General features: G+C 41.3%; 1 protein-coding gene across 1 annotated transcript in view; it reads right to left on the reverse strand.

Moving 5' to 3' along the window:
- Window positions 1-22,371, reverse strand: part of LOC136874583 (uncharacterized) — a 1,690,155-nt gene that overhangs the window by 839,342 nt on the left and 828,442 nt on the right. Inside the window, exon 4 of the mRNA XM_068227864.1 lies at window positions 21,716-21,851. Within this exon, the coding sequence (XP_068083965.1) occupies window positions 21,716-21,851 (136 nt within the window). The remainder of the gene's footprint in view (window positions 1-21,715; window positions 21,852-22,371) is intronic.

Raw genomic sequence — 22,371 nt, forward strand, 5'->3', positions numbered from 1 at the left:
TGTCTCCCTCTTCTCCTCCCGGCCTTCGGCTCTCCATATATCCTTTAACCGTGCTGAATTGGTCGCCCACTTTGACATCGGCATTTGTATCTCTCTGAGAAGCCCTGTTATCTCGTAGTACACAGCAAGGATTTCTTTTTCGTCTTCTATACTGGCTGTGAAATCATCCATGAAGGTCCCTTGATCTAGCAGTTTTGTAGCCAAGAGATACTTGTCGCAAAATCTGGAAGCGAATTCACGTAATGTAGCTGAAAAAAGGAATGGGCTGCATGTAAGTCCAAACGGCAAGCGGGCGAATCTGTGTACTGCAGTGTTGTCAGTTGTCTTCCAATCTCCGTTTCCCCCTCTCTCCATTCCAAACCACAGAAATCTCGTTATGTCTCTGTCATTTTTATCCAGACACAACTGCTGGAAGGCTTGCGTTCCGTCCCCAAATAAAGCTAGTCGGTAGAGTCGGAAGTGGAGTAGTATTGCCAGAATTTCCGGTAGGAGATTAGGCCCTGCCTCCAAGGCATCATTGAGTGATAGGGAATCCTTTTCGTGAGGTGAATCATAAAGAACTATTGTCCAATTCGTCGTGCCGTCTCTTTGCTTCATTATAGCATGGTGAGGTAAATAGAAGGTGTTGGTAACCGATTCAGCCTTGGGGGCTATCTCTACATATCCCTTCGCATAGTAGTCGGTCATTAAAGCGTGGTATACCTCTCGGAACTGTTTGTTTCCATTAAGTTTGTTCTTCAGGGAATCAACATGTTTCTCAGCGTTCTTGCGATTCGAGTGCAGTATTACTACTTCCTTCCTTGGTAGGGAGACAACCCTCCTTCCGTCTTCCATTTTTAATGACTCATGAAAGCCTTCCAAGATTGCAGACCCTCTTGTAGTGAGCGCTCGTTGCTGATCTTCCTTTATCCCTAGTGTCTCTAGATCCCAAAATATGCGTGGATTGTCCTCGGAAGATAGTCATTCTGCATTGATACTGACGTGGTTTACGAACACGTGATTCACTGTAGTACCAGACTTATTCCCAATAAGAATCCAACCAAACCTAGAGGGAAGAAGTACCATGGAACTCGAGATGCATATTGGCTGTTCGTCCTCCATTACCTGCCAGTACTGGTCTCCTCCTATCAGCACCTCTATCATCAGATCATCTGAATCATCTTGAGGATCTGCTAGTTGCAGTTTGTGAAGGTGTGATATACTCTGGATGTCACGTGGGACGGTTGGGTGTGGTGAGTACGTGTTCCTGCTCTCGAATGCCGAGATTCGCACGGAATCATACGTCCACATTCCACTTATGCTGAAGTTGGCCAATCTGCGAGTCACCGATGTACTTAATGGTGCTTCAAATGTTGTGACTGACAGATCTCTCCTGTCAATGACTTTCAGCTTAAAATCATCTACCAGTTCCGAGCTGATGAAGCTTGACTGACTTCCGGCGTCCAGAATGCAACGTGTTCTTTTCCGAAGACCGGTTGGTCTGATTACGCAAATTCGAGCTGTTTGGAGGTATGTCAAGTTCGGCATGCTAATGTCTATTTTTTCTACAGTTACTCCCACTTGTACTTCACAGATGGAGATGTGATGTGGTCCTTTACATTTAGTGCAGGATACTTTGTTCTTCTTGCTGCAGTTTCTCAAGGTGTGATTTCTGTTTAGGCATAAAAAGCATTTTTGAGTAGACTTCAGCTTGTCTATGCGTTGCTTGACATTGTCATTTTGATACAATTTTCAGCCCAATGGTCTTCCCCTTCGCAAGAAACGCAAAAAGGTGACGTCTTCGTCTTCTTGGACGTCTGGCCCGTCCTAGTAGTGACTTGCAAGGCAGTTGGGTAATATGAGTTTGAGATGACGTTGTCTCCTTTGATTTTCTGCGCCGTCATTGCGCCCTCCACTTCTTCATTGAGGAATTCCATAAGCCTTGTTATGTGCGCTTCGTAAATCTTCTCTCTCTTCGCGTAGATGATCCACCTTCTACAGATATCATCCGGGGCTAGCATTCTCCCGTAGTGATCGACGTTTTTCCCTAATGTCCTTAAAGCCTGAATACGTCTATTACATTATATATATGTACGATTGAGGGCGTCGGGCGTAGCATCGCGAACTGGTCTCATGGTCTCCAGGTAATCCAGATGCGCTTGAATGATACGGTTCCTATCGCCATTTCGTCCAATAAGAATCCTCTTTATTTCCTCGTATGCGTCTGCAGTCACCGCTATGCCATCGATTAGCTCTTTAGGTTCTCCCTCCAGGTACCCACGAAGGAAGACGTGTTTGTCGATAGTGTTGATGGTCGGGTTGTTGTCTACCGCTGACTGGAATTGCTGCCAAAACCGGGACCATTTTTCTACATCTCCTGCGAATGGTTCTAGTCTGATGGTGGGTAATTTTACGGAGTGCGTGGTGGATAAGTGTGATGGCTCTGGTACTGCGGATAAAGGTCTGGAAGAGTCAAGATTCATGTTTCCGAACGACTCAGATAATTTATCACGAATGACGCGTGTCGAATTAAATATCGCGCGCTTCGCGACCTCGATGTATTTCTCACACTCTATGACGTCTGCGTCATATTCGGCGTCTGATACAAGTTCATGAATGCCATTATCGAGGGAAATGAGTTGATCTAAGGTCTCTTGCAATCTCGTCCTGTTATATTGGTGATCTATTTTTGCAAATGACGCTGCCTTTGTAATGTCATTACTGAATTTGGTTATGTTTGCTCGCACTGTCTTTCGTTTTCTCTTCATCAACATTAACGCCTTATCTTCGTTCTCGTCTGCCACACTCGTGAAATATTACTTTAAACAGACTGCAAGGGAAGTTCTTGTTGGTTATGTTGTTATAAGTATGCGACAGATAGCAGCACTAGTCACATATACGTTCTTATATTCCTTTAGCACTCATTGCATCTAAGAAAACAAGATGGCTGCTCTTCAGTATTACTGGATTACTGGCCACTCTTTCGCAAATAAAGGAATCTAGCATTTAGCTATACAACCTCAAATCAACCCTTAACTGGAAAACGTTCAATGAATAACCCCGTATAATATCTCAAAGTAATTCAAATAGGTAATTTGGATACTTATCAGCGTTCTCGATGTCTCGTGGCGGAGTACCATGTGATCGTGATGTGAAGCTTGTTTAATAAAAATGTTGACAATTTCGTTCACTTTCTTCGCCAATTCTGAAATCAACTAGTGGAAGTATTCAAACTTGTCGTCTCGTATTCGTATACCTTCGCAATTAATTCCGTATTTCCCTAAACTTCCAGGGGCGGGTTTCGGCACCAAATTATGTCGTATATATAAACAAGTTTTCTTTATTGAACTTCACTTTGTACCAAGAGAAAACATAGTGACGTCAAAGAAGATACAAAGAATGCACACACAGAGAAAATAAAGGCATCGTTAATCCTCAACAGGCTATAAGTGGCTTGATTTCTATTAACGACGTGTAGATTGTGGGGAGCTCTGGTGGAGATCTTTCGATTTGACTCCTGCAGGCAACCTGCGCATTTGTGAGGATTGGACCCTACCAAGGATGATTTCTAATGTTTAAAACAACACTCAGTCCCCGAGCCATCGTAACTAACCAATTAAGGTTAGAATCACCGCCTCTACCGGAAATCAAACCCGGGTCCGCATGGACCAGGGGCAGTGTTAACCATTTAGCCATGGAGCCGGACAAAGGTGTATAATGCCACAGAGATTTATATGTACAGTATAAACAAATTATGTTCTCTTGTAGGTGATTACCAGGGATTGTTGATCCATACTTGAATTTATTGCCGTGTTCAGGAAAACCTAAATATTGTCACCCTGGTAATCTGCAGTGAAAATCATCACATCTGTGCACATGTGAAGTACATGGCAATATATTTATTTAAGAGTTCATCTATTAAATCCCGTGCCCTGGTACTGAAAGACACAACTTCGCCATCTGCAAGTTGAACGTACAGTTCCATTCGTCATTTTCAAGGCTAATAGGCCGTCAACTGGAGGAGCCGGATGTAGTGGACTGACTTTTCCCTGTTCGAACATTACGTGAATTGCCTACTCTCTACATGAGTGTTCATGTTTTCACGGATGAATTGTAGTTATTCATTTACATCCTGATTATGAAGATTGCTCCAATTATATTACATCACTTATTTAAATTTGTGTTTAGTATCATACCTTTTTTTATGTTATGCATTAATCATCTCTTTAGAGTCGCACTCTGCAACGCTGCTCTTTCAGTGATACTCTTTAGACTTCAGCACAAGTTGCTGCTTCAATATGTGTTCTCTCTCTTCGAGATCTTTCTATTCACGTCACTGGGACGTCATCGGCAACTTGCCTTATTATTGGCTGTGAATGATGTAATTCAACCCTCCGCGGTTATGATTTCATTTTTTTGCAGTGTTATTTAATTGTTCTATTATTTATTATTGAGTTTATGTTCTTTTAAGGCTCACACAATATTTTCCCCGTTACTTCTTTATTACTGATCTGTAATTTAAAATTATTTTCTTTCAGTGTTTCGTTTTACTGTGTTATTCGCCGCGCATTACTCCCCATATATGTCTGGGCCTGACCTACTGAGCAGGACAAGTGGACAACTTTGACAACTCGGGCTGATCCAGCCCTCTCCGGAATGCTGCAACTCAAAGCCACTCCCTGAACAGCTACAGGGCTGACTAAGACAATGTCAGGGCTCAGCAAGATAGACAACTTGTGCAGACTTAGCCCACACGACTGAACAGCACACTTCTACTCAGCGATGACTAAACTTCGCCTTCTCCCGGGCAAGAGTGTGTATACATAGCTCCGCCACTCGCAGTGTAGCAGAATTCAAAACATCTGTGAATATGCTTGCTGGACAGGCATCTTTTATTGTTTACGCTGAAATGAATATAAGACGTTTTATGTAAACGCTTTCTGGTTACTTGTGACTCAAATTCTATTGAATGCAGCCTTGCTAAATATTATGCTGAGTCTCAAATTGTTTGAATACTGTTCAATTCGCTTCTGACACTGTCGTAAGATTTAACACAGACTTAACTGTTTTTCAATTTCAGGACTTTGTCCTTATATTCAATTGTTTCTTGATTGTCTCTAAAGGCATTTTGTAAAGTTTATCTATTGAATTGTTTCTTAATTGCCTTTCATGGCCTTTAGTAATGTTTATTTGCAGTTTCATGGCTTTTTTCATGTCAATTTTTTCTACTTTATTCTTTTTTTACAAATAAACAAATTTAATAAAGGAATATGTGTTATAAATCTGCGGTTCCAATCCTCTAATTCCAAATTGTGGTGAACCATCACTCTTTACCCAATGGTGCGCATTTATACCCTTATCTTAGATTATCCCACAACTGAGACAGGTAACGAGCTTCCCATTTATAAATGATCTACTGTAACTACATTTTCCGTCCCAATTGTCGACTTAGGAATGTCAGTAATATAGACTTACATGCATAATTCGCAGAACATTGCGGCATGTTTAAAAACGTTGTCAAATATGAATAAGCAGTTGGGTGGCATTTGATTGATAAACTTCGTCATGGCACATTAAATGAGAAGCATATTTCTAATAGATACCAGATCCAAAAGTAGAAGGGAGGATAAACGCTGAGAGTGTAAAATTTCAACTGAAAAAAATAATTTTAGCACATTTTTATGGTCAGATAGAAAAACTGTCTGTGAAAACTTCAGCGGTTAAGAAAATATTTAAAAATGTATTTATTACACTTTGTAACTGAGACTTTAAATAGGCCTACATCTTTCTGAAAGGCATATATTTCACAGTAGGCTTAAGAGAAATGGCAGCTTTTTTTAATATAAAACGATTATAATGATCACAGATTAGTTCAATCATCGATGACAACAATGTAAATGTAAATTAAACAAAGTGTCCTGTTGCTGCTGGTCATGCGCTCTGGAAATGGTTCCTGACTGGCTGAATTGATATGATATATTTTGATCCGTTTACTCCGTGCGATTTAGTAATTTTTCTGCATCAAACGTGATTTCCAACATTATTCATTTTTGACATGGATTTGGGTCTTTTGAAGATTTCTTTTTATTTTCAGTATCACTGAGAAGTCAAAACGTGACAAAGCACTTGTTATCCATAATTTTCGTAGGAGTCACAACTCCCAGCCACATATCGATATGCAGTTGTGTTGATTTTCCTATGTGCATGTGTAAAAGAAAATGAACCCGTATCGTACTGTATGGATGTATGTTTGAATGACATAAGTACGCGCTCCTAGAGTTCGATGAGTATGAAATAGCTGATGATTTAGGTAACAGTTAATACTGGCACAAATGTTCAAACGAGCATAAACACGATGTTCTCCATCGTACTTTTCATGCATAGTATTATTCAAAGAACGCTTCACCATTATGTATCTTCCTGTTAAGGCCAAAAGGATTATGTATCCACATAAGAATTACACACGATGCGAGAAATTTGAGTGACTAAAAACTACGCGGTAGAACGATTGTGTGTGGTCACTGCCAGGAAAAAAGGGTATTTTAAGTGACGTATGAACACGTTAGAGGAGATTTCTTTGGTACAATGATATATATATTAATGGAATTTCTCTACTTTATTAATAAGAGCATTGTATTGTATACAGAATATGATACAATGAGTTATTTTTTTACCCTAAGGCAGCCGAACGTCCTCTGAAACCGCAGATGAGCATATCTACTTCCTGAGTGGTGGAAAGTGATTTGGGAATGTTGCTACTGATCACTCTGGAGTTGCTGAAGAGGCTCCGTGCGCCCATTGATGCTCAAATATACTGTAGATTTAACTTTTGCCTGTATTATTGACGTCCATCACTTTCTATTACATCTTGTCGTGTCACAGACACTTTGTCCGCCTCCGCAACGTAACGGTTAGGACTACTAGTTGCCGTCCTCCGAGTCTCGGCTCCGATTCCTGATGCTTCCAAAAATTTAAGGCTGACAGGAGGGCTGGTATTTGTTCAAAATGGTACATGCATCTCATCTCCATTGAGGATGTTACTAAAAGAGCTGCACCACCTCGGGATGAGGACTAAAGTTTAATTTTTACAGACTCACTGCACATCGATTTTGTTTGAAGTTGTTGTTCAGAGTTAAGAATTAAATCGCCAACAATAAAATCATCCGCCTCTATGGTCTACTGGTTAGTGTGATTATATTCCACCCCGGAAGCCCGCTTTCGATTCCTGGCTCTGCAACGAAATATGAAAAGTGGTACGAGGACTGCAACCAGGTTCACTCCGCCTCGGAGGTGAATTGAGTATATGGGGGTTCGATTCTCACCTCAGCCAACCTCGAAGTGATTTTCCGTGGTTTCCCAATTCTCCTTCACTCAAATACCAGGATGTTATCTAACATAAGGCCACGGCCGCTTCCTTCCCTCTTCCTTGTCTACCCCTTCTAATCTTCCCATCCTCCCACAAGGCCTCTCTTCAGCATAGTAGGTGAGAACGCCTGGGTGAGGTACTGGTGATACGTCCCAGTTGTAACCCCGACACAAAGTCTCATAGTCCAAGACACTGCCCTTGATGCGGTTGAGGTGGGATCCTTCGCTGGGTCCGAAGGAAAAGCTAACCCTGGGCGTTAAATTGATTAAGCAAGAAAGAAAGAAAGAAAGAAAGAAAGAAAGAAAGAAAGAAAGAAAGAACAGTAAAATCTGAAACCCATTGTTAGTAGATACATTAGACAGTACAGTACGTATTCTATGTCAAAACATGGGACCATGCTCTGATTGCCCTGATTGCTCTGATTCAGCTAGCCCAGTAATCAATTAACCCATCCTAAGAAACGAAATTTGCATTTGCTATTGAACGCGATTCCCTCATCATCGGACGTGACCTGCGATATATGTACTTCTTATAACCTTACTTCATTTTGGCGAATTTTATTTTATTTCTGAATTTATATTTAGCTACCTGCGCTCAATATTTATTTCATTTGTCATAACGTGGGACAAAGACAAAGACACCTTCGTACAGGTCATGAAGGCCCTTGGAGGAGTGGAAGGTAAAGGCTTCCACCATTGTTAACCGCGGCACGTGGTGGGGTAGAGTGGTTGGCTCTACGCCCGGTCGCCTTTGCCCCCAGGGTGTCCATGCATAAGTAAAAAACGCCTTAATGCATGAAGTATTACGTATTTATTAATAGTTCATGCCTTAAGATATTCTAAATGAAGTGAGAAAGGGACAGATTGGAAAAGAACTACACCTTCATGATGAAGTTAGAGCACTCATAGTGATGAATTAGGCCTTGTATTGGCCAAATCGATTACTTTATGCTACACATCCCAAGGCAATTTATTTCATTAGACAAATCCATTTAAGCTTAATGCATCTATGTGGTAATCCATTAATAGATCCATTAGCACATGGCTACTCTAAAACTCGGCTCGGTCCTTCTCTTACACAGCCGTGTGGATCTCTCCCTCTCTCTCAGGAGTGTAGGGGAATTGAATAGATGCCCCCTTCCCGATGTAGGAGGCAACTAAAAGGGATAACCCACTGAGTCGCTCAATTTGTGCGAGAGAACGGACAGCCTGACAGGCTCAGTTCAGTTTGGCACAAATTCTACACAATTTTTCGAGAACATATGTATAATTTTTGTACCGTGCTTCGGCTAGAAAACCACGCTAGATATCCAAGCTTTGGGTTCGGGGGAGGAGTGGGTTCGATCTCCACCGTCGGCTATCTTAATAATGGTGATCTGCGGTTTACCATCTTCACTTCCATGCGTATGCCGGGAGAGTTCCTATTGACAGGCAACAGCTAATTCCTTCCTTACAAAATTTCATTCACCATAATTAATTTCACCTTCAATAGCTCCTCAACTGTAGTTGATGTTAAGAAGGGCATCCAGCCGTAAAAGGTCATGCAACAAAAAGCGGTAGACATACATACGTTAGTAAAAGGAGGAGGTTTTAAAATCAAAATAATGTACAAACTGACGCGCTGACTGTACTGAATATCTAATTATCAACGACATTCTGCACTTGGTATGAAACAGACAGGTGATACAATAACACCACCCTCTTCAGATACCAAAATTGTCTTGTCACGTGGGTAACAGTTAGTGTAGTTCTAGATTCCCGCATACTAGCCCGTCCCGTGACATACCCTAGACTGGCCTCAAAATTTCAACAAGAATATTGCATATTTCCAATAGTTGAATATCAGAAAATTAATGTCTAATAAAGTGAAAAAAAGTGGCCAATGAATGGTTTTAAAATGGCTGAAAACGCATTTGGTATGATAAAGTGACTTGTGGAATTTCGAAAAAGCCTAAAATCATCAATTTCGAATGTCAAAGGTATTCTCGGCAGCGTCCCAAAATTATGATGGCCGAGCGCTATGAGGTGAGCTCACACTTCTGGAGCTCCGGTCAAGCACATTTACACCGTTGGCCATAACTCTGGAAACTTTTCACATTTTGCACAGTATTATCCCAAGTAAAGTGGTGGGGTGATTGCCGTTCGCAGTTTGAGATTCGTTTTAAAACTGCGTAAACCGACCTCTGGTGACGATGCCGTAGGGAAGAAGAAAGCACTGGAACACGTTCTTCCATCTTGCCCGTTCGGTAATGCACCGTGGAACTCCTGCCACCTTCAAATCAGCTCTTTGACATGCATGAAGAGAACCACAGCATATTATATGACGGAAGTTCATACTTGACATTTTAAACAACACCATATGCACCGGCTGGCACTTGAACTGGAAAATGTTTCTATATAGATAACTTTGTGCTCATAAATAATGTAGGTCTGAACTTTCATCAATATCTTTATCAAACGTGCTCTTTATTCAGTGTTCTTATTCTGTGCCCTTTTGAATGGTTATGGCGGTGATAACGGTGGTAGTTGTGTCCTTGAACTAAGAGCCACAAAAAACGTTTGGGAGATGATCCGTCTTACTGATGGTCACCGCTCGATGTAGCCTATTCTTACACGACAGAAAATAAGTGGTAAATGGTACTGATTGGAAAGTTACCACTTTCGTTTCCAGGTTTTTGGTTTGTCTCTTCATACAAACTGCCATCTTTGACTCTCCGTCCTTTCTGAATCTGAAGCATGAAAAAATTCCTTTTAAAAATAATCAGTAGGCCTGTTTTTAAAGTTCCCTAAATGCAAACAAACAGAAAACACACCAAAGAGTGAGTAAATGCCGTTTTAAAAAATCGATTCAAATGTTAATTTTAACAAGTAACATTCATGTAATGCATTTGCTGGTGGTCTTCTGGTATGGGCTAGAATAAATTTATTACTTTCATTAACATGTCTCAGTGTCATGCGTGGCTTTGACAATATCAAAATGACCGATGTATGTGTGATTGCTAGTAATGCCATTCCTAATGCAGCCAGTCCCTATTATGAATGGTCTGAAAGTAATGCTCATAATGTCTGTTGGTGCATACATTTCACCGAGCTCGATAGCTGCAGTCGCTTAAGTGCGGCCAGTATCCAGTATTCGGGAGATAGTAGGTTCGAATCCCACTGTCGGCAGCCCTGAACATGGTTTTCCGTGGTTTCCCATTTTCACACAAGGCAAATGCTGGGGCTGTACCTTAATAAGGCCACGGCCGCTTCCTTCCCACTCCTAGCCCTTTCCTGTCCCGTCGTCGCCATAAGACCTATCTGTCTCGGTGCGACGTAAAGCAACTTGAAAAAAAAATACATTTCAGTGGGCTTGGCAGACTGATATGCAACAGCAACTTCTGGCTCGCTGAGGAAAGCAACGTGAAACTATCTCGCTCCTCATTTCCCTAGTATGCCTCATCAGTGACGCCAAGAATATCTATGACAGCTGTTAGCGGAACTCTGGTGGATCACACCAGCCTTCGGGCTGAATACCCAACATACATTCATTTTATTATTTTATACAAGTAAACTCTTACGATGTGTAGACTGCCGTTTGCTCCATTGCAATAGATATAAATGAAGCGATCTGTTAACAGACTCATAGATAGATCCAGATTCTTAAGCAGTAACAGCTTAGAATTCAGGAAGCTTCGCTTATGTCGCTGGTCTGTACTAGATCTTCAGCCCTGCACGGATACACAAAATAATATCTGCTTCCGCACTTCCTTCATCCTCACCCGCACCCACATCCGCGAATGGTTATCCGCGGATATTGTAACTATTTAACTACAGTATATTACACCCAGCCGGCCCCGTAGTGTAGGGGTAGGGTGCCTGCCTCTTACCCGGCGGCCCCGGGTTCGATTCCCGGCCAGGTCAGGGATTTTTATCTGGACCTGAGGGCTGGTTCGAGGTCCACTCAGCCTACGTGATCAGAATTGAGGAGCTATCTGACGGTGAGATAGCGGCCCCGGTCTAGGAAGCCAAGAATAACGGCCGAGAGGATCCGTCGTGCTGACCACACGACACCTCGTAATCTGCAGGCCTTCGGGCTGAGCAGCGGTCGCTTGGTAGGCCAAGGCCCGTCAAGGGCTGTAGTGCCATGGGTTAAAAAAAATATTACACCCAAGGTACTGAAAGTGATGGATCTATTAACATAGTGCAATAGGCCTGGTACCTCGCAACAGAACCCCTAGCGTCACAGGTGCATAAGGGAATTTCTCTTGCGACAACTACCGATATATTGAGCTTTGTTCCTTCTATCCATTAATTGCGGAGAGGGCCCAGTTAGGCTTAGGGCAGAATTACTGCTTTATGGCCTCAAAGCTCTTTATATACCACTATTCTCCCACACCACTATCAAGTGGCGCCTAACCACAAGCAAAAACAGGAGTATACGTAAGTGAAAATCATTAAACGTCACTATTTAGAAATTATCAGAAAAATTAACCGCAATGCCATACAGTTTGTATCCGCCAAGACACTAACTTGGTTCTAACTATAGCGAGAAAAACATTAATTCAAGTGGTTAGATTAGGTCCTACTCCTAAAACTTATGTAAATCACACAGCATAACCGTTGTGCCGGATAGACTGTGATTGTTACTCGTTTAAGTTTACATTCCAACCTGTTACTCAATGTCCGTAACGGTTAGCGCTATTAGCTGTCGTCCTCAGGGATCTGGGTTCGATTTTCGATACTGCCAGATATTTAAGATTGGTAGGCGTGCTCGTAATTGGTTAAATAGTTTCATGTAGCTCACCTCCAACGGGGATGTGCCTGATAAGAGCTGCACCACTTCGGGATGAGGACACGAATTAGTCCGGTTCCATAGCTAAATGGTTAGTTGCTGGCATTTGGTTCAAGTAGTCCCGGGTTCGATTCCCGGTCGTGTCGTGGATTTTACCTTTAATTGATTAATTCGGATGGCTCGGGGCTAGGTGTGTGTGCCGTCTTCATCATTAAAATCATCATAGGTAGGGCCATATTGTAGCAGTGATAGCTTAGAATTCCGGAATCTTTGCTATGCCGCTCTTCCGTACAATAGCGAGAATAACAGACAAGCAGGTCGCAGTCCGTTTACAAACCAGGGTTGTTTCTTCCCTCGGACATAGCGAGAGATCCCGCCCCTATCGCCTCAAGGGCAGTGTCCTGGAGCGTGAGACTTTGGGTCAACGATTAAACTGGGAAGGAGATCCAGAACCTCACACATGCAACCTCAGCTGCTATGCTGAACAGGGGCTTCTGGGGGGATGGGAAGTTCGGAACGGATAGACAAGGAAGAGGGAAGGCAGTTGCGGTGCCCTTAAGTTAGGTACCATCCCGGCATTTACCCGGAGGTGAAGTGGGAAACCATGGAAACCACTCCGACAAAGGCTGAGATGGAATTGACCCCCACCCCCACTCTACTCAGTTGACCTACCAAGGCTGAGTGGACCCCGCTGAAGCCCTCGTACCACTTTTTAAATGGCTCTCCGGATGCGGTAGCTACTCACACTAACAACTACACCACAGAGTTGGATAATGTTATTATTATTATTATTATTATTATTATTATTATTATTATTATTATTATTATTATTATTATTATTATTATTATTGACTAACATTGCGGCTATACTCATGGTACTAGAGGTCTTATGGGCCTTGATCTACTATGTGAAGGCCTGTAGATTACGAGGCGACACGTCGTCATCCTGACAAATCCTCTTGGACATTGTTTTTACCTTTCTTTGCCGGGAGAGGGTACTGTAAGCGTTAGTAATTAACCTTGTTCTCATAATGCTGCTAGAGCTGGTGTGGGCGGGACAGGCTATGAGTATATATTTTAAACGAGCTTAAATAAGTAACATAAAACGTCTAAAATCCCATCTTAGGAACAATTTTCTGCACCTAGTTGCATATCATGAATTATTGTTTGTGCCTCCTATGTAAAATGTAGAATTTCGTGCGAGCTAAAAGAGGGCTGGTTAAATAGTTTGAGCGCCCATAATCACCTGCTCAAAGTCCCTACATTAACCTCAGAGGGAGGTGAATAATGCCGTCTCGAAGTTCAGTTTGACTTTGCCCTCATCTGAGACAAGTTTCTCTCACGTATCTACCAGCAAGAGAGGTAGCCGACCGAGATCGTTGATTACATCTTGTGTTCGTGCCCCGAGGAAGTTTGGTGAACCGACGCCACAAGAATGCGCGAGCAGGGAGCCAGCCTTGGAACAATACCGACTGTTAACAATCAACTTGGGCGCCGACGAAGATAACCTAACAAGGAATAGAGCCTTTCATGTCGCAGTGCGGTCAGAAGTTGACTAACGCTGAACTGATTCCAGTTCTGAAGTCTTCGTGTTAATAGGGAATCTAATATCAAAAGGAGAAAACCCAAAATAGATTATTCTTTAAATAATTAGTCACAGAATGTCAGCATCATATTTTCATTTTCTATCATTTTATGCAGTATAAATCACACTTGGTAAATAAAATATAAATAACAACGAGGCCTCAGCTCCCATGCGCAGGGATATTAATTTCGTATTATTTAAGCGATAATCATTACGTATGGCTATTAATATCTAGGTGCAGCCCTGAGAAGGTACTATGGAGAAGGTGGCCGCTGTCTGCCGTATGTTGGTGGTGACTATTAATGTGAGTACGATTTTAGACTGGGGTCTATCTGTAATTTTACGACACCAAGGACCACAGTTAGAGTATAGCTCCAGTGTATGGAAACCTCACCAGGACTACTTGATACGAGAACTTGAAAAAATTCAAAGGAAAGCAGCACGATTTGATCTCGGTGATTTTCGACAAAGGATTAGTGTTACGTGTAACTGTTTGCGAATACACACTGAATAAATAATAATAATATAATATCGTAAATGAAATATATAAATAAATAAAATACTTGAAATGCATTAAATTAATCAACATAATTAACCGAAATGTCCGTAGTATGGGCGCCAGAGTTCACCAAAAAGGATCCCTCGGATTTAGATAGAGCATGATAATTCTTTATCTCCCACGGCATGTACATAATGCTGTGTACTGGTACATCTTCTACAGGCCTTACCTAACCTTCTGAAAACGACTAAATAGGTAGGAACTGCACCTAGGTTCATCAATAACTCCACTGATTCTAAAATATCTCACTATATTTTCAATAAAATCCCTGCATGAGCACCTCATCAACGCACCGGAATACACTTATAATACACAAACCCAAGATTGCTGGAAGACTTCATATTTACAATAACAACAACGAAAACAGTGGGGGAAACGAAAGCGAGAACTAAGCCAACCTTTGCGGTTTGTCCGTTGAACAATGTACATATATGGAGATTAAGAACCCTCCACTGTCTCTGTATCAACACGACTTGCCGCTTCTCATAATCGGCACTGATAATATCACACAGATACTGTACCTCAAATGACTGAGTTCACTGAGTCAAACACTTGCTATAAAGGTGTATACATTTGAGCAACACACGCTTGTCGTTCCTGGACACCAAGTATGGAAAGGCTGCGATAGCTTTCACCAAACATATAATACCCGGCCGCCACAAGAGCTACAATACCTAATGCGTGAGCACTCCTCAATTTGTCGATCAGCCACTTTCCACGAACATAAGAAGACTACGTTCCACGAAGGTTTGGAGTACAGTCCAGTATAGTGCAGCAGTCTCACTCCAGCACCGTCCTGTGAAGTTTCACTCCGGTATCGTGTGTGTGATTTCCCGCCATTTAATCAACATTTATAGACAACAGCATTCCCATTCCTCTCACATGATACGCTTAGATTGATCTTGGCCATCCAATCATGAGTATATCCTCTAGTCAAGACCTCGCCACGAACTCCTTCCTGGTCCCAAGACATAAAGAAACTCTAGGGTGTTTCGCATGAGTCATAGAACTTTCCGAGTACAACAACAAGCTCATGTCATCAGAGTAGGATATATACACGACTCATGCAAAGTTTCCAAGTTCAACATAGCAATGTTTTCCCAGCCGTTGTACAAAACAAATTATACTTACCATATATGGAAACCTCCCAGCTTACAAATATTAGTGACAAAATATACAACTGAAATACAATAATAAAAATAAATCGAATACTGACAATATCTCTCACTTCTACATATAGTGGGAGGGTGTGATGTATGTACTAACACAACACCTTGGTGAATCGATGATATCACATAATTTTTAGTGTCACTAAAACCTCATGTCAAGAACGTGTGGCCATTTGTACTTGACGTGTTGCCGTCCGGCGCAGTCTCTTGGTCATTATTGTGCTTTGTTTTGGTGTCAATGAAACCCCACGTCATGCCAAAGACTTGTTCCAAATATTACCTCTATATCTCCAATACTCCGTGAAGTATCACTTCGTCAAATGTTAACGAACTTTTCTGTCACTCTGTATACGAAACAATTAAAATACTATGAGCCTTGCTTTCGTGACTTGGGAGAGAAGTATAAAATTAAGAACCGCGTATTTATTGGAATGTTGTTTTGTGCGCGTGGAACAATCACAAATTTCCCTGCGTATATATCGCAAGGTTTCGAATTCCTACTAATGTTCTGCAAGAAACGTCAACTGCGATTTTGAGAGATTTACTCCAAATAGTATAAAAAACATCTGATAACTTAACAGTAAGTTATTAGAATAAATGGAATACATCGATCGGTAGCCGCCCAAAAATTAATCAATATTATAGCATTTACAAATATGCCAATAAAATTAATTAAATGTGATTCCTTACGGATAACCTTACAAATTAATCAGTAGGCTGAACATGTGGGGTTTCCTTAGTGTTAGTGCAGCAATCCTAAGTCGAATTTCTCTCTCCTAATTTTTCATGCTAGTGGCTTTACGTCGCACCGACACAGGTAGGTCTTATGGCGACGACGTGACAGGAAAAGCCTAGGAATGGGAAGGAAACGGCCGTGGCCTTAATGAAGGTACAGCCCCAGCAGGTGTGAAAATGAGAAACAATTGAAAACCATCTTCAGGGCTGCCGACAGTGGGATTCGAACCACTATCTTCCGGATGCAAGCTCACCGCTGCGCACCCCTAACCACACGGCCAACTCTCCCGGTCTCTCTCCAAATGATAGCAATGGTAATGGGAGCAGTTATAATAACAATGAAACTTGAAGGTGCAGTTATCCAACTTATCGTTGGCCCGTCCGGAGCATAACGTAATGGGAAGTTAATTAACTAACTAGCCACGTTGGCTAGGGCCAACGACAGAGTATTTTACCTATCACTTTGAATTCTATGTTAGACATAAGGAGCGAGGAATCACTGCTGGAGGGCTTCATTAAGATAAGTTACAGATTACAAGTAATTAACATGTAAAGGGTTTTTCATAAAAATGAACCGACTTCGAAGGCTTATTGTGCCGTACTCAAGCCACCCCGAGTCGCATATCGTTACAAAGGGCGTGGCCTCACATTTCTATTAATAGTCAGTAGAGTGCTCCGCGCCTTCCTCCCTCCCCTCCCCCCTCCCCCCTAGACACCATTCAACCAGTACGGAAGTAAGCTCACTCAATTGTCGCATTAGTCTAACAATAGCAACACCTCAGCATAAAGCGTTCTGTGTTGTTGCGTTCGCACGGACCGGGTCTGTGGTCACGATGCAACGCGAGTTTCGTAGAGATTTAACGACGACGCGTAAAGGCCCTCTCCCTAAAACATCCGACGGTGGTTCCAACTTCCAGGAAACAGGATGTTTGTGTAAAGGAAAAATCTATCTCGCAATGTTACGGACCTGGCTCTTCTCTTTGCTGCAAACACACTAATGCGACTTCATTTTCCAACAAGATTGAGCCCCGCCCGATTGGAGCTTACCAGTGCGAGCATTTCTGAATAAAACTGTACCTCAACGGTGGATTGGTCGACACACTACTACGGATCGTGCTCTACTCGCATGGCCTCCCAGATCCCCAGATCTAACTCCTTGCGACTTCTTCCTGCGGGGATACTTCAAGTACAAAGCTTATGTTCCGCCACTACCCAGTACACCGGATGACCTTCAGGAGCGGATAACACATGTGATCACCTCAGTGGATCGTGATATGCTGCAACGCGTTTGGGAGGAATTGTCAAATCGCCTTGATGCGGTCCGTGCTGCTGGTGGTGGCCATACTGAACACTGAACTTGAACATCAGTCAAACAAATGTGTCATAGGTTTAATCTTGTACTACTGACTGTTGGGAAAATATAGCTTGATGAAATCGGTTCATTCTTTATGAAAGACCCTGTATATAAATGTATGTTTTCAAGTTTGATTTGATAGAATGAGATGAAGTTTTATTTATTTATTTATTTATTTATTTATTTATTTGTTTATTTATTTATTTGTTTGTTTATTTATTTATTTATTTATTTATTTATTTATTTATTTATTTATTTATTTATTTATTTATTTATTTATTTATTTATTTATTTATTTATTTATTTATTTATTTATTTATTTAATCTGATCCAGATTCAATAGACTGAAGCCAACGGCCGTAGCCGTGTTGAAACACCGAATCCCGTGAGATTTCCGAAGTTAAGCAACATTGGGCGTGGTCATGATTTGGATGGATTAACACGCGCTGTTGGTGGGTGTAAGGGAATGGACGATCGGAAAGGAACTGGCCACCCTACCGTACGTAAACTCTGGCTCAGGCACACCTCTGCGGAGGTTCGGACTTGCCTTTGGGCAGAATACCCACTTACCTTACCTTAATAGACTGAAGAACCTAACAGATATAAATAGACTGATCCGAAATTGAAAACAAATTGCTTGAAATATCACCAAAAGCAATCAGGACATAACCATCATTAAAGGCGTAAAAAATCGTGTGATTAGAAATTACATCACCATGTTTCTGTTTTAACTATGATACATGAATCCGCAAAATGACGATATGTTAAGCTGAAAATTTGAGAGGAACAAAACGAAGTTAGATGTACTTTCCTTGGCTGAAATGTTAGCCAAAAGTTTCCAGAGCAATATTTTGTCAGCATTTTGGGTTGCCTCCCAGGTGTCGGATATCCTATCTGCTGTTTACCAAGTCCTTCATTAAATAATTGCAAAGCATTTGGGAATTTATAGAACATCTCCCTTCATAAATTATTGCAATACCTACTCCTCTTCCTGAAAACGAATATTTACCCCAATTTGTACTCTTGAATTTCAAATTTATTTTTAAATTGTGATCTTTCCTACCTTTAAAAGCACCACTCAAAACGCATTTGTCTACTGGTATCACTAGAAAAATTTAGTGTTTACCCGAGGAAATTAATTAAAAATCAGAAATGTGTAAATCAGTAGAGACTTAATTCCTCTGCAATCTGTTGTGCAGTTGTTCTACTGTTCATCTACAGGGAGAGTATTTGATAGAACAGGAGGAATGCCGTCATTTCGGTTAATGGAATACGGTACTGTAATAGTGTACACAGTTTCCTTCATCCTTAAACATCAAAGTGATTGCTGAAAAGTCAACATTGTTGTAGGATAAAGGATGAAGTGAAGACCGACGATGAGTGATCACTTTGGCTTCCCGCCGGCCCGTTCGTAACACTCCTCACGTTTGCTAGATAAATCGCTGGAGGTCTTCTGTTTTGGGATTGGTTAAACAATAAATCACACGCACCAGCTAACTTGTAGGCGGACCAGGCAAGACTACATACGATAATGATGATTTAGAATGTGCCGCTAACTAGAAACTGCCTGCTATTGACAGCTTTTGGCAAGACTGGATTACGGATTATAGATCTGGACTGTTCGAAGTTTAGAACATTCAATTATTTTCTAAAGTGAATTCGAACGTGAATAGAAGTGAAAAAGTGCGAGTCAGTCTATCGACAAAGTGAATAATAGAATGGTCGAGGAATGAAAGTTATTACTTTTTTCTAGTATCCTATCAAGTGTATTCATTTTTATTTATCGTATCGTTTTGTGTTCCGGGAGTGTATGAGGACATGTTCCCAGTCTCACTGCTTGGTTCCTTGGTTCAAATTCCGGCCACTCTATGCGAGATTTGTGCTGGAAAATGTGGAGGCTGGGAAAGTTTTTCTCCAGGTACTCCGGTTTTCCCTGTCATCTTTCATTTCAGAAACACTCTTTAGTATCATTTCATTTCATCTGTCAGTCATTAAACATTACCCCATAGGAGTGGACAGGCTTCGGAAGCTGGCACAGTTCCTATCCTTGCCGCTAGATGCGACTTCATTCATTCCGTTCCTGACCCGGTCGAATGACTGGAACTAGGCTGTAAATTTTCACTTTATTGAACTTCTCCATTAGTAAATTATTCCAATCCCTACTCCTTTCCCTTCAAACGAATATTTGCCCCAATGTGCCCCTTGAATACCAACTTTATCATCATATTGTGACCTTTCCTACTTTTAAATACACCACTTAAATGTATTCGTCTTCTAATACCATTCCACGCCATCTCTCCACTGACAGCTTGGAATATACTCAATTAGTCGAGAAGCTCGTCTCCTTTCTCCCAAGCCTTCCTATCTAAACAATTCAACATTTTCGTAACGGTGCCATTTTGTCAGAAATCACACAGAACAAATCCGGCTGTTTTACTTTGGATTTGTTCTAGTTCTCGTACCATGTAAACCTGGTGAGTGTCCCATACACTGGAACCGTATTCTAATATTGGGTTCTTACCAGAGACTCATATGTTCCCTCCGCAATGAGAGAAGGCTATTTAATACGAAGAAATGTTCCTACTTTCGTGGTGAGGAGACTGATAACCCTGGCTTGACAAAGAATACTGCAATGTATACGAAATGTCGGTCAGCCGTACGCAAGTTACATAAAACAACAACGCGGTTCAAATTGGGAGAAGAGCTAAATAATTCAGCAAACCGGGGAAGCTTCACGTCTAAGAGTACATTTAATCTATGGAGACGGATACGTCCGCAAACACTCAAGAAGTTGTCATCGGGTGGGTGGAGATATGAAACATCGTATTTCCACACATTCACAAAGGGAGAGCCTAGCAATAGTACCTCCGCTAATTAAACCCCGGTCCCCCTATGGGTGGGGGCGTTAGAATAACACCCACGGCAAACTGGACCCCGAGGAGCGTGGGGTGGCGAACACGGATTCGTTAGCTGAGTCCTGTCATTTCTTCCACTTCCTTGTGCCAGGTTTCTCACTGTCACATATTTCATCTGACCATCCTTCGTCAACTCTTGTTCTTTTCCGACCTCGACGCTATTAGGTTTCAAGGGCTAGGGAGTCTTTTATTTCCACGCCCTTCATGGCTCTTGTGCTTCTTTGGCCGATACCTTCACCTTTCGAAATGTCCGACCCCTTCCAGTTTTTTCTCTGAATAGTGTATATACAGGATGGTTGCCCAGTTGTACTTCCTCTTAAAATATTAACCACCATCACTACTTAAACTGAGTGCATTAACTTATTTCCGACACCCTCCTAACCTCATTATGACGTACTATAAACACTAAAACCCTTCGTAATATTTTTCCTGAATTCATGCAAGTTATTTATAATGCAGCTCAATTGCATATGGTGTAAGGAGTTAAAAGGAGATAAGAAGCAGCATAGCACCAGCCAAGGAAGTCTTCAAAAAGGAAAGATCATTGCTGAAATCTGAGGCGATTAGCAGATAAGTTCGCAATAAGTACATAAAAGTATTTGTTTAGAATGTTGGTCTCATTGTCTCAGAAGGCTGGGCTGTCATGGACAGGGATAAAAAGAAAATCCAGACCTTTGAAAGGTGGTGCTGGCACTGCATGATAACAATACTCTGGATCACTGAGGTAAGCAATAATGTAGGGCCGGATAATTTGAATGGAATATATCAGCTGGTAAAAGGATTAGGATAAAGAATAGGTCAACTGCTATACCATTCAAACTTGTGCACCTTTCTGATGGAGTGAAAGATGAACAACAAAATGAAAAGAGTAATATCATGAAAAAGCATTTATGATGAACATCCAGCATGGACAACCGTACACGCCAGTAAATAAGTTACTATTGGAGAGAATTCCTCTCACGTGAGGATGACAATGCAAAGGCTGAGTAGATAAAGAATGATGAAAATAAAATTGAACAGGAGGTTTCGAACCACAAATTTCCAGATATTTGAGATTCTAAATTATATCCGTCGATCGCCTAGAAAATATTATTTCAATAAATAATCGTCATGCCCACTCCTGCCCTGTAGACACATTGGCAGTTCATAATTATGGGTGAAATGAATTAAGATTCATACTTCTCTTCATTTTGGAATCCATTCGTTACCCCTATTGGTAGTACACATTAATTATTCCAGTTAATAATTAAATTAATAATAATAGTGATAATCACACTCACCCACAACAGTCATGAAGGATGATTTGATCTCAGTATGGAAGAGAGGAGCATCCGCAGAAACTTCACATTTGTAAAATCCAGTGAGCTGGTTCTGTACATCCAGAAGAGTAACTTCGCGGGCGTCCGACAGTGAGATCTGGAAAAAAAGAAATACTTTCATGTTTAGTAAATATTCTTTGTAAATAACAGGGGAGTACATACCAAAGAGTTTCTTGTATACAAATAAATGAGAAATTCTCAGACAATATTTTCCTATTCTGTTTAGAGGTCGACTTCGCTGCACGGGATAGAAAGATAGATTGGCTATGGATAAATTACGGAAAAGTTGAACATAACAGACATGAATGTGATGAGAGTTATTTCTGGCACACACAGGAAGGTTGTGAAGTAATTCGAATAAGGAGATAAAGGGTATGCTGGGATTGAACTCGATATAGGCCTATATAGCTCAGCATACAAACCGGCTTCAGTGATGTGCAGATTAAAGAGGAAGGTAAGGAGGGTACCTAAGAAAATAATACACAGGTGTAAACTTTTTGGCGAAGTGTAGGAAGTATTCTATCTGTTCATACTCTTGGAACAACAGTTAATGCTTACAAAACATTTCTGTCAATAATTTGGAATATAAAATAATAGGGAAAATATGTGAGAGTTTT

This window comes from Anabrus simplex, chromosome 5 (assembly GCF_040414725.1).
Source record: "Anabrus simplex isolate iqAnaSimp1 chromosome 5, ASM4041472v1, whole genome shotgun sequence".
Taxonomy (NCBI): Eukaryota; Metazoa; Arthropoda; class Insecta; order Orthoptera; family Tettigoniidae; genus Anabrus; species Anabrus simplex.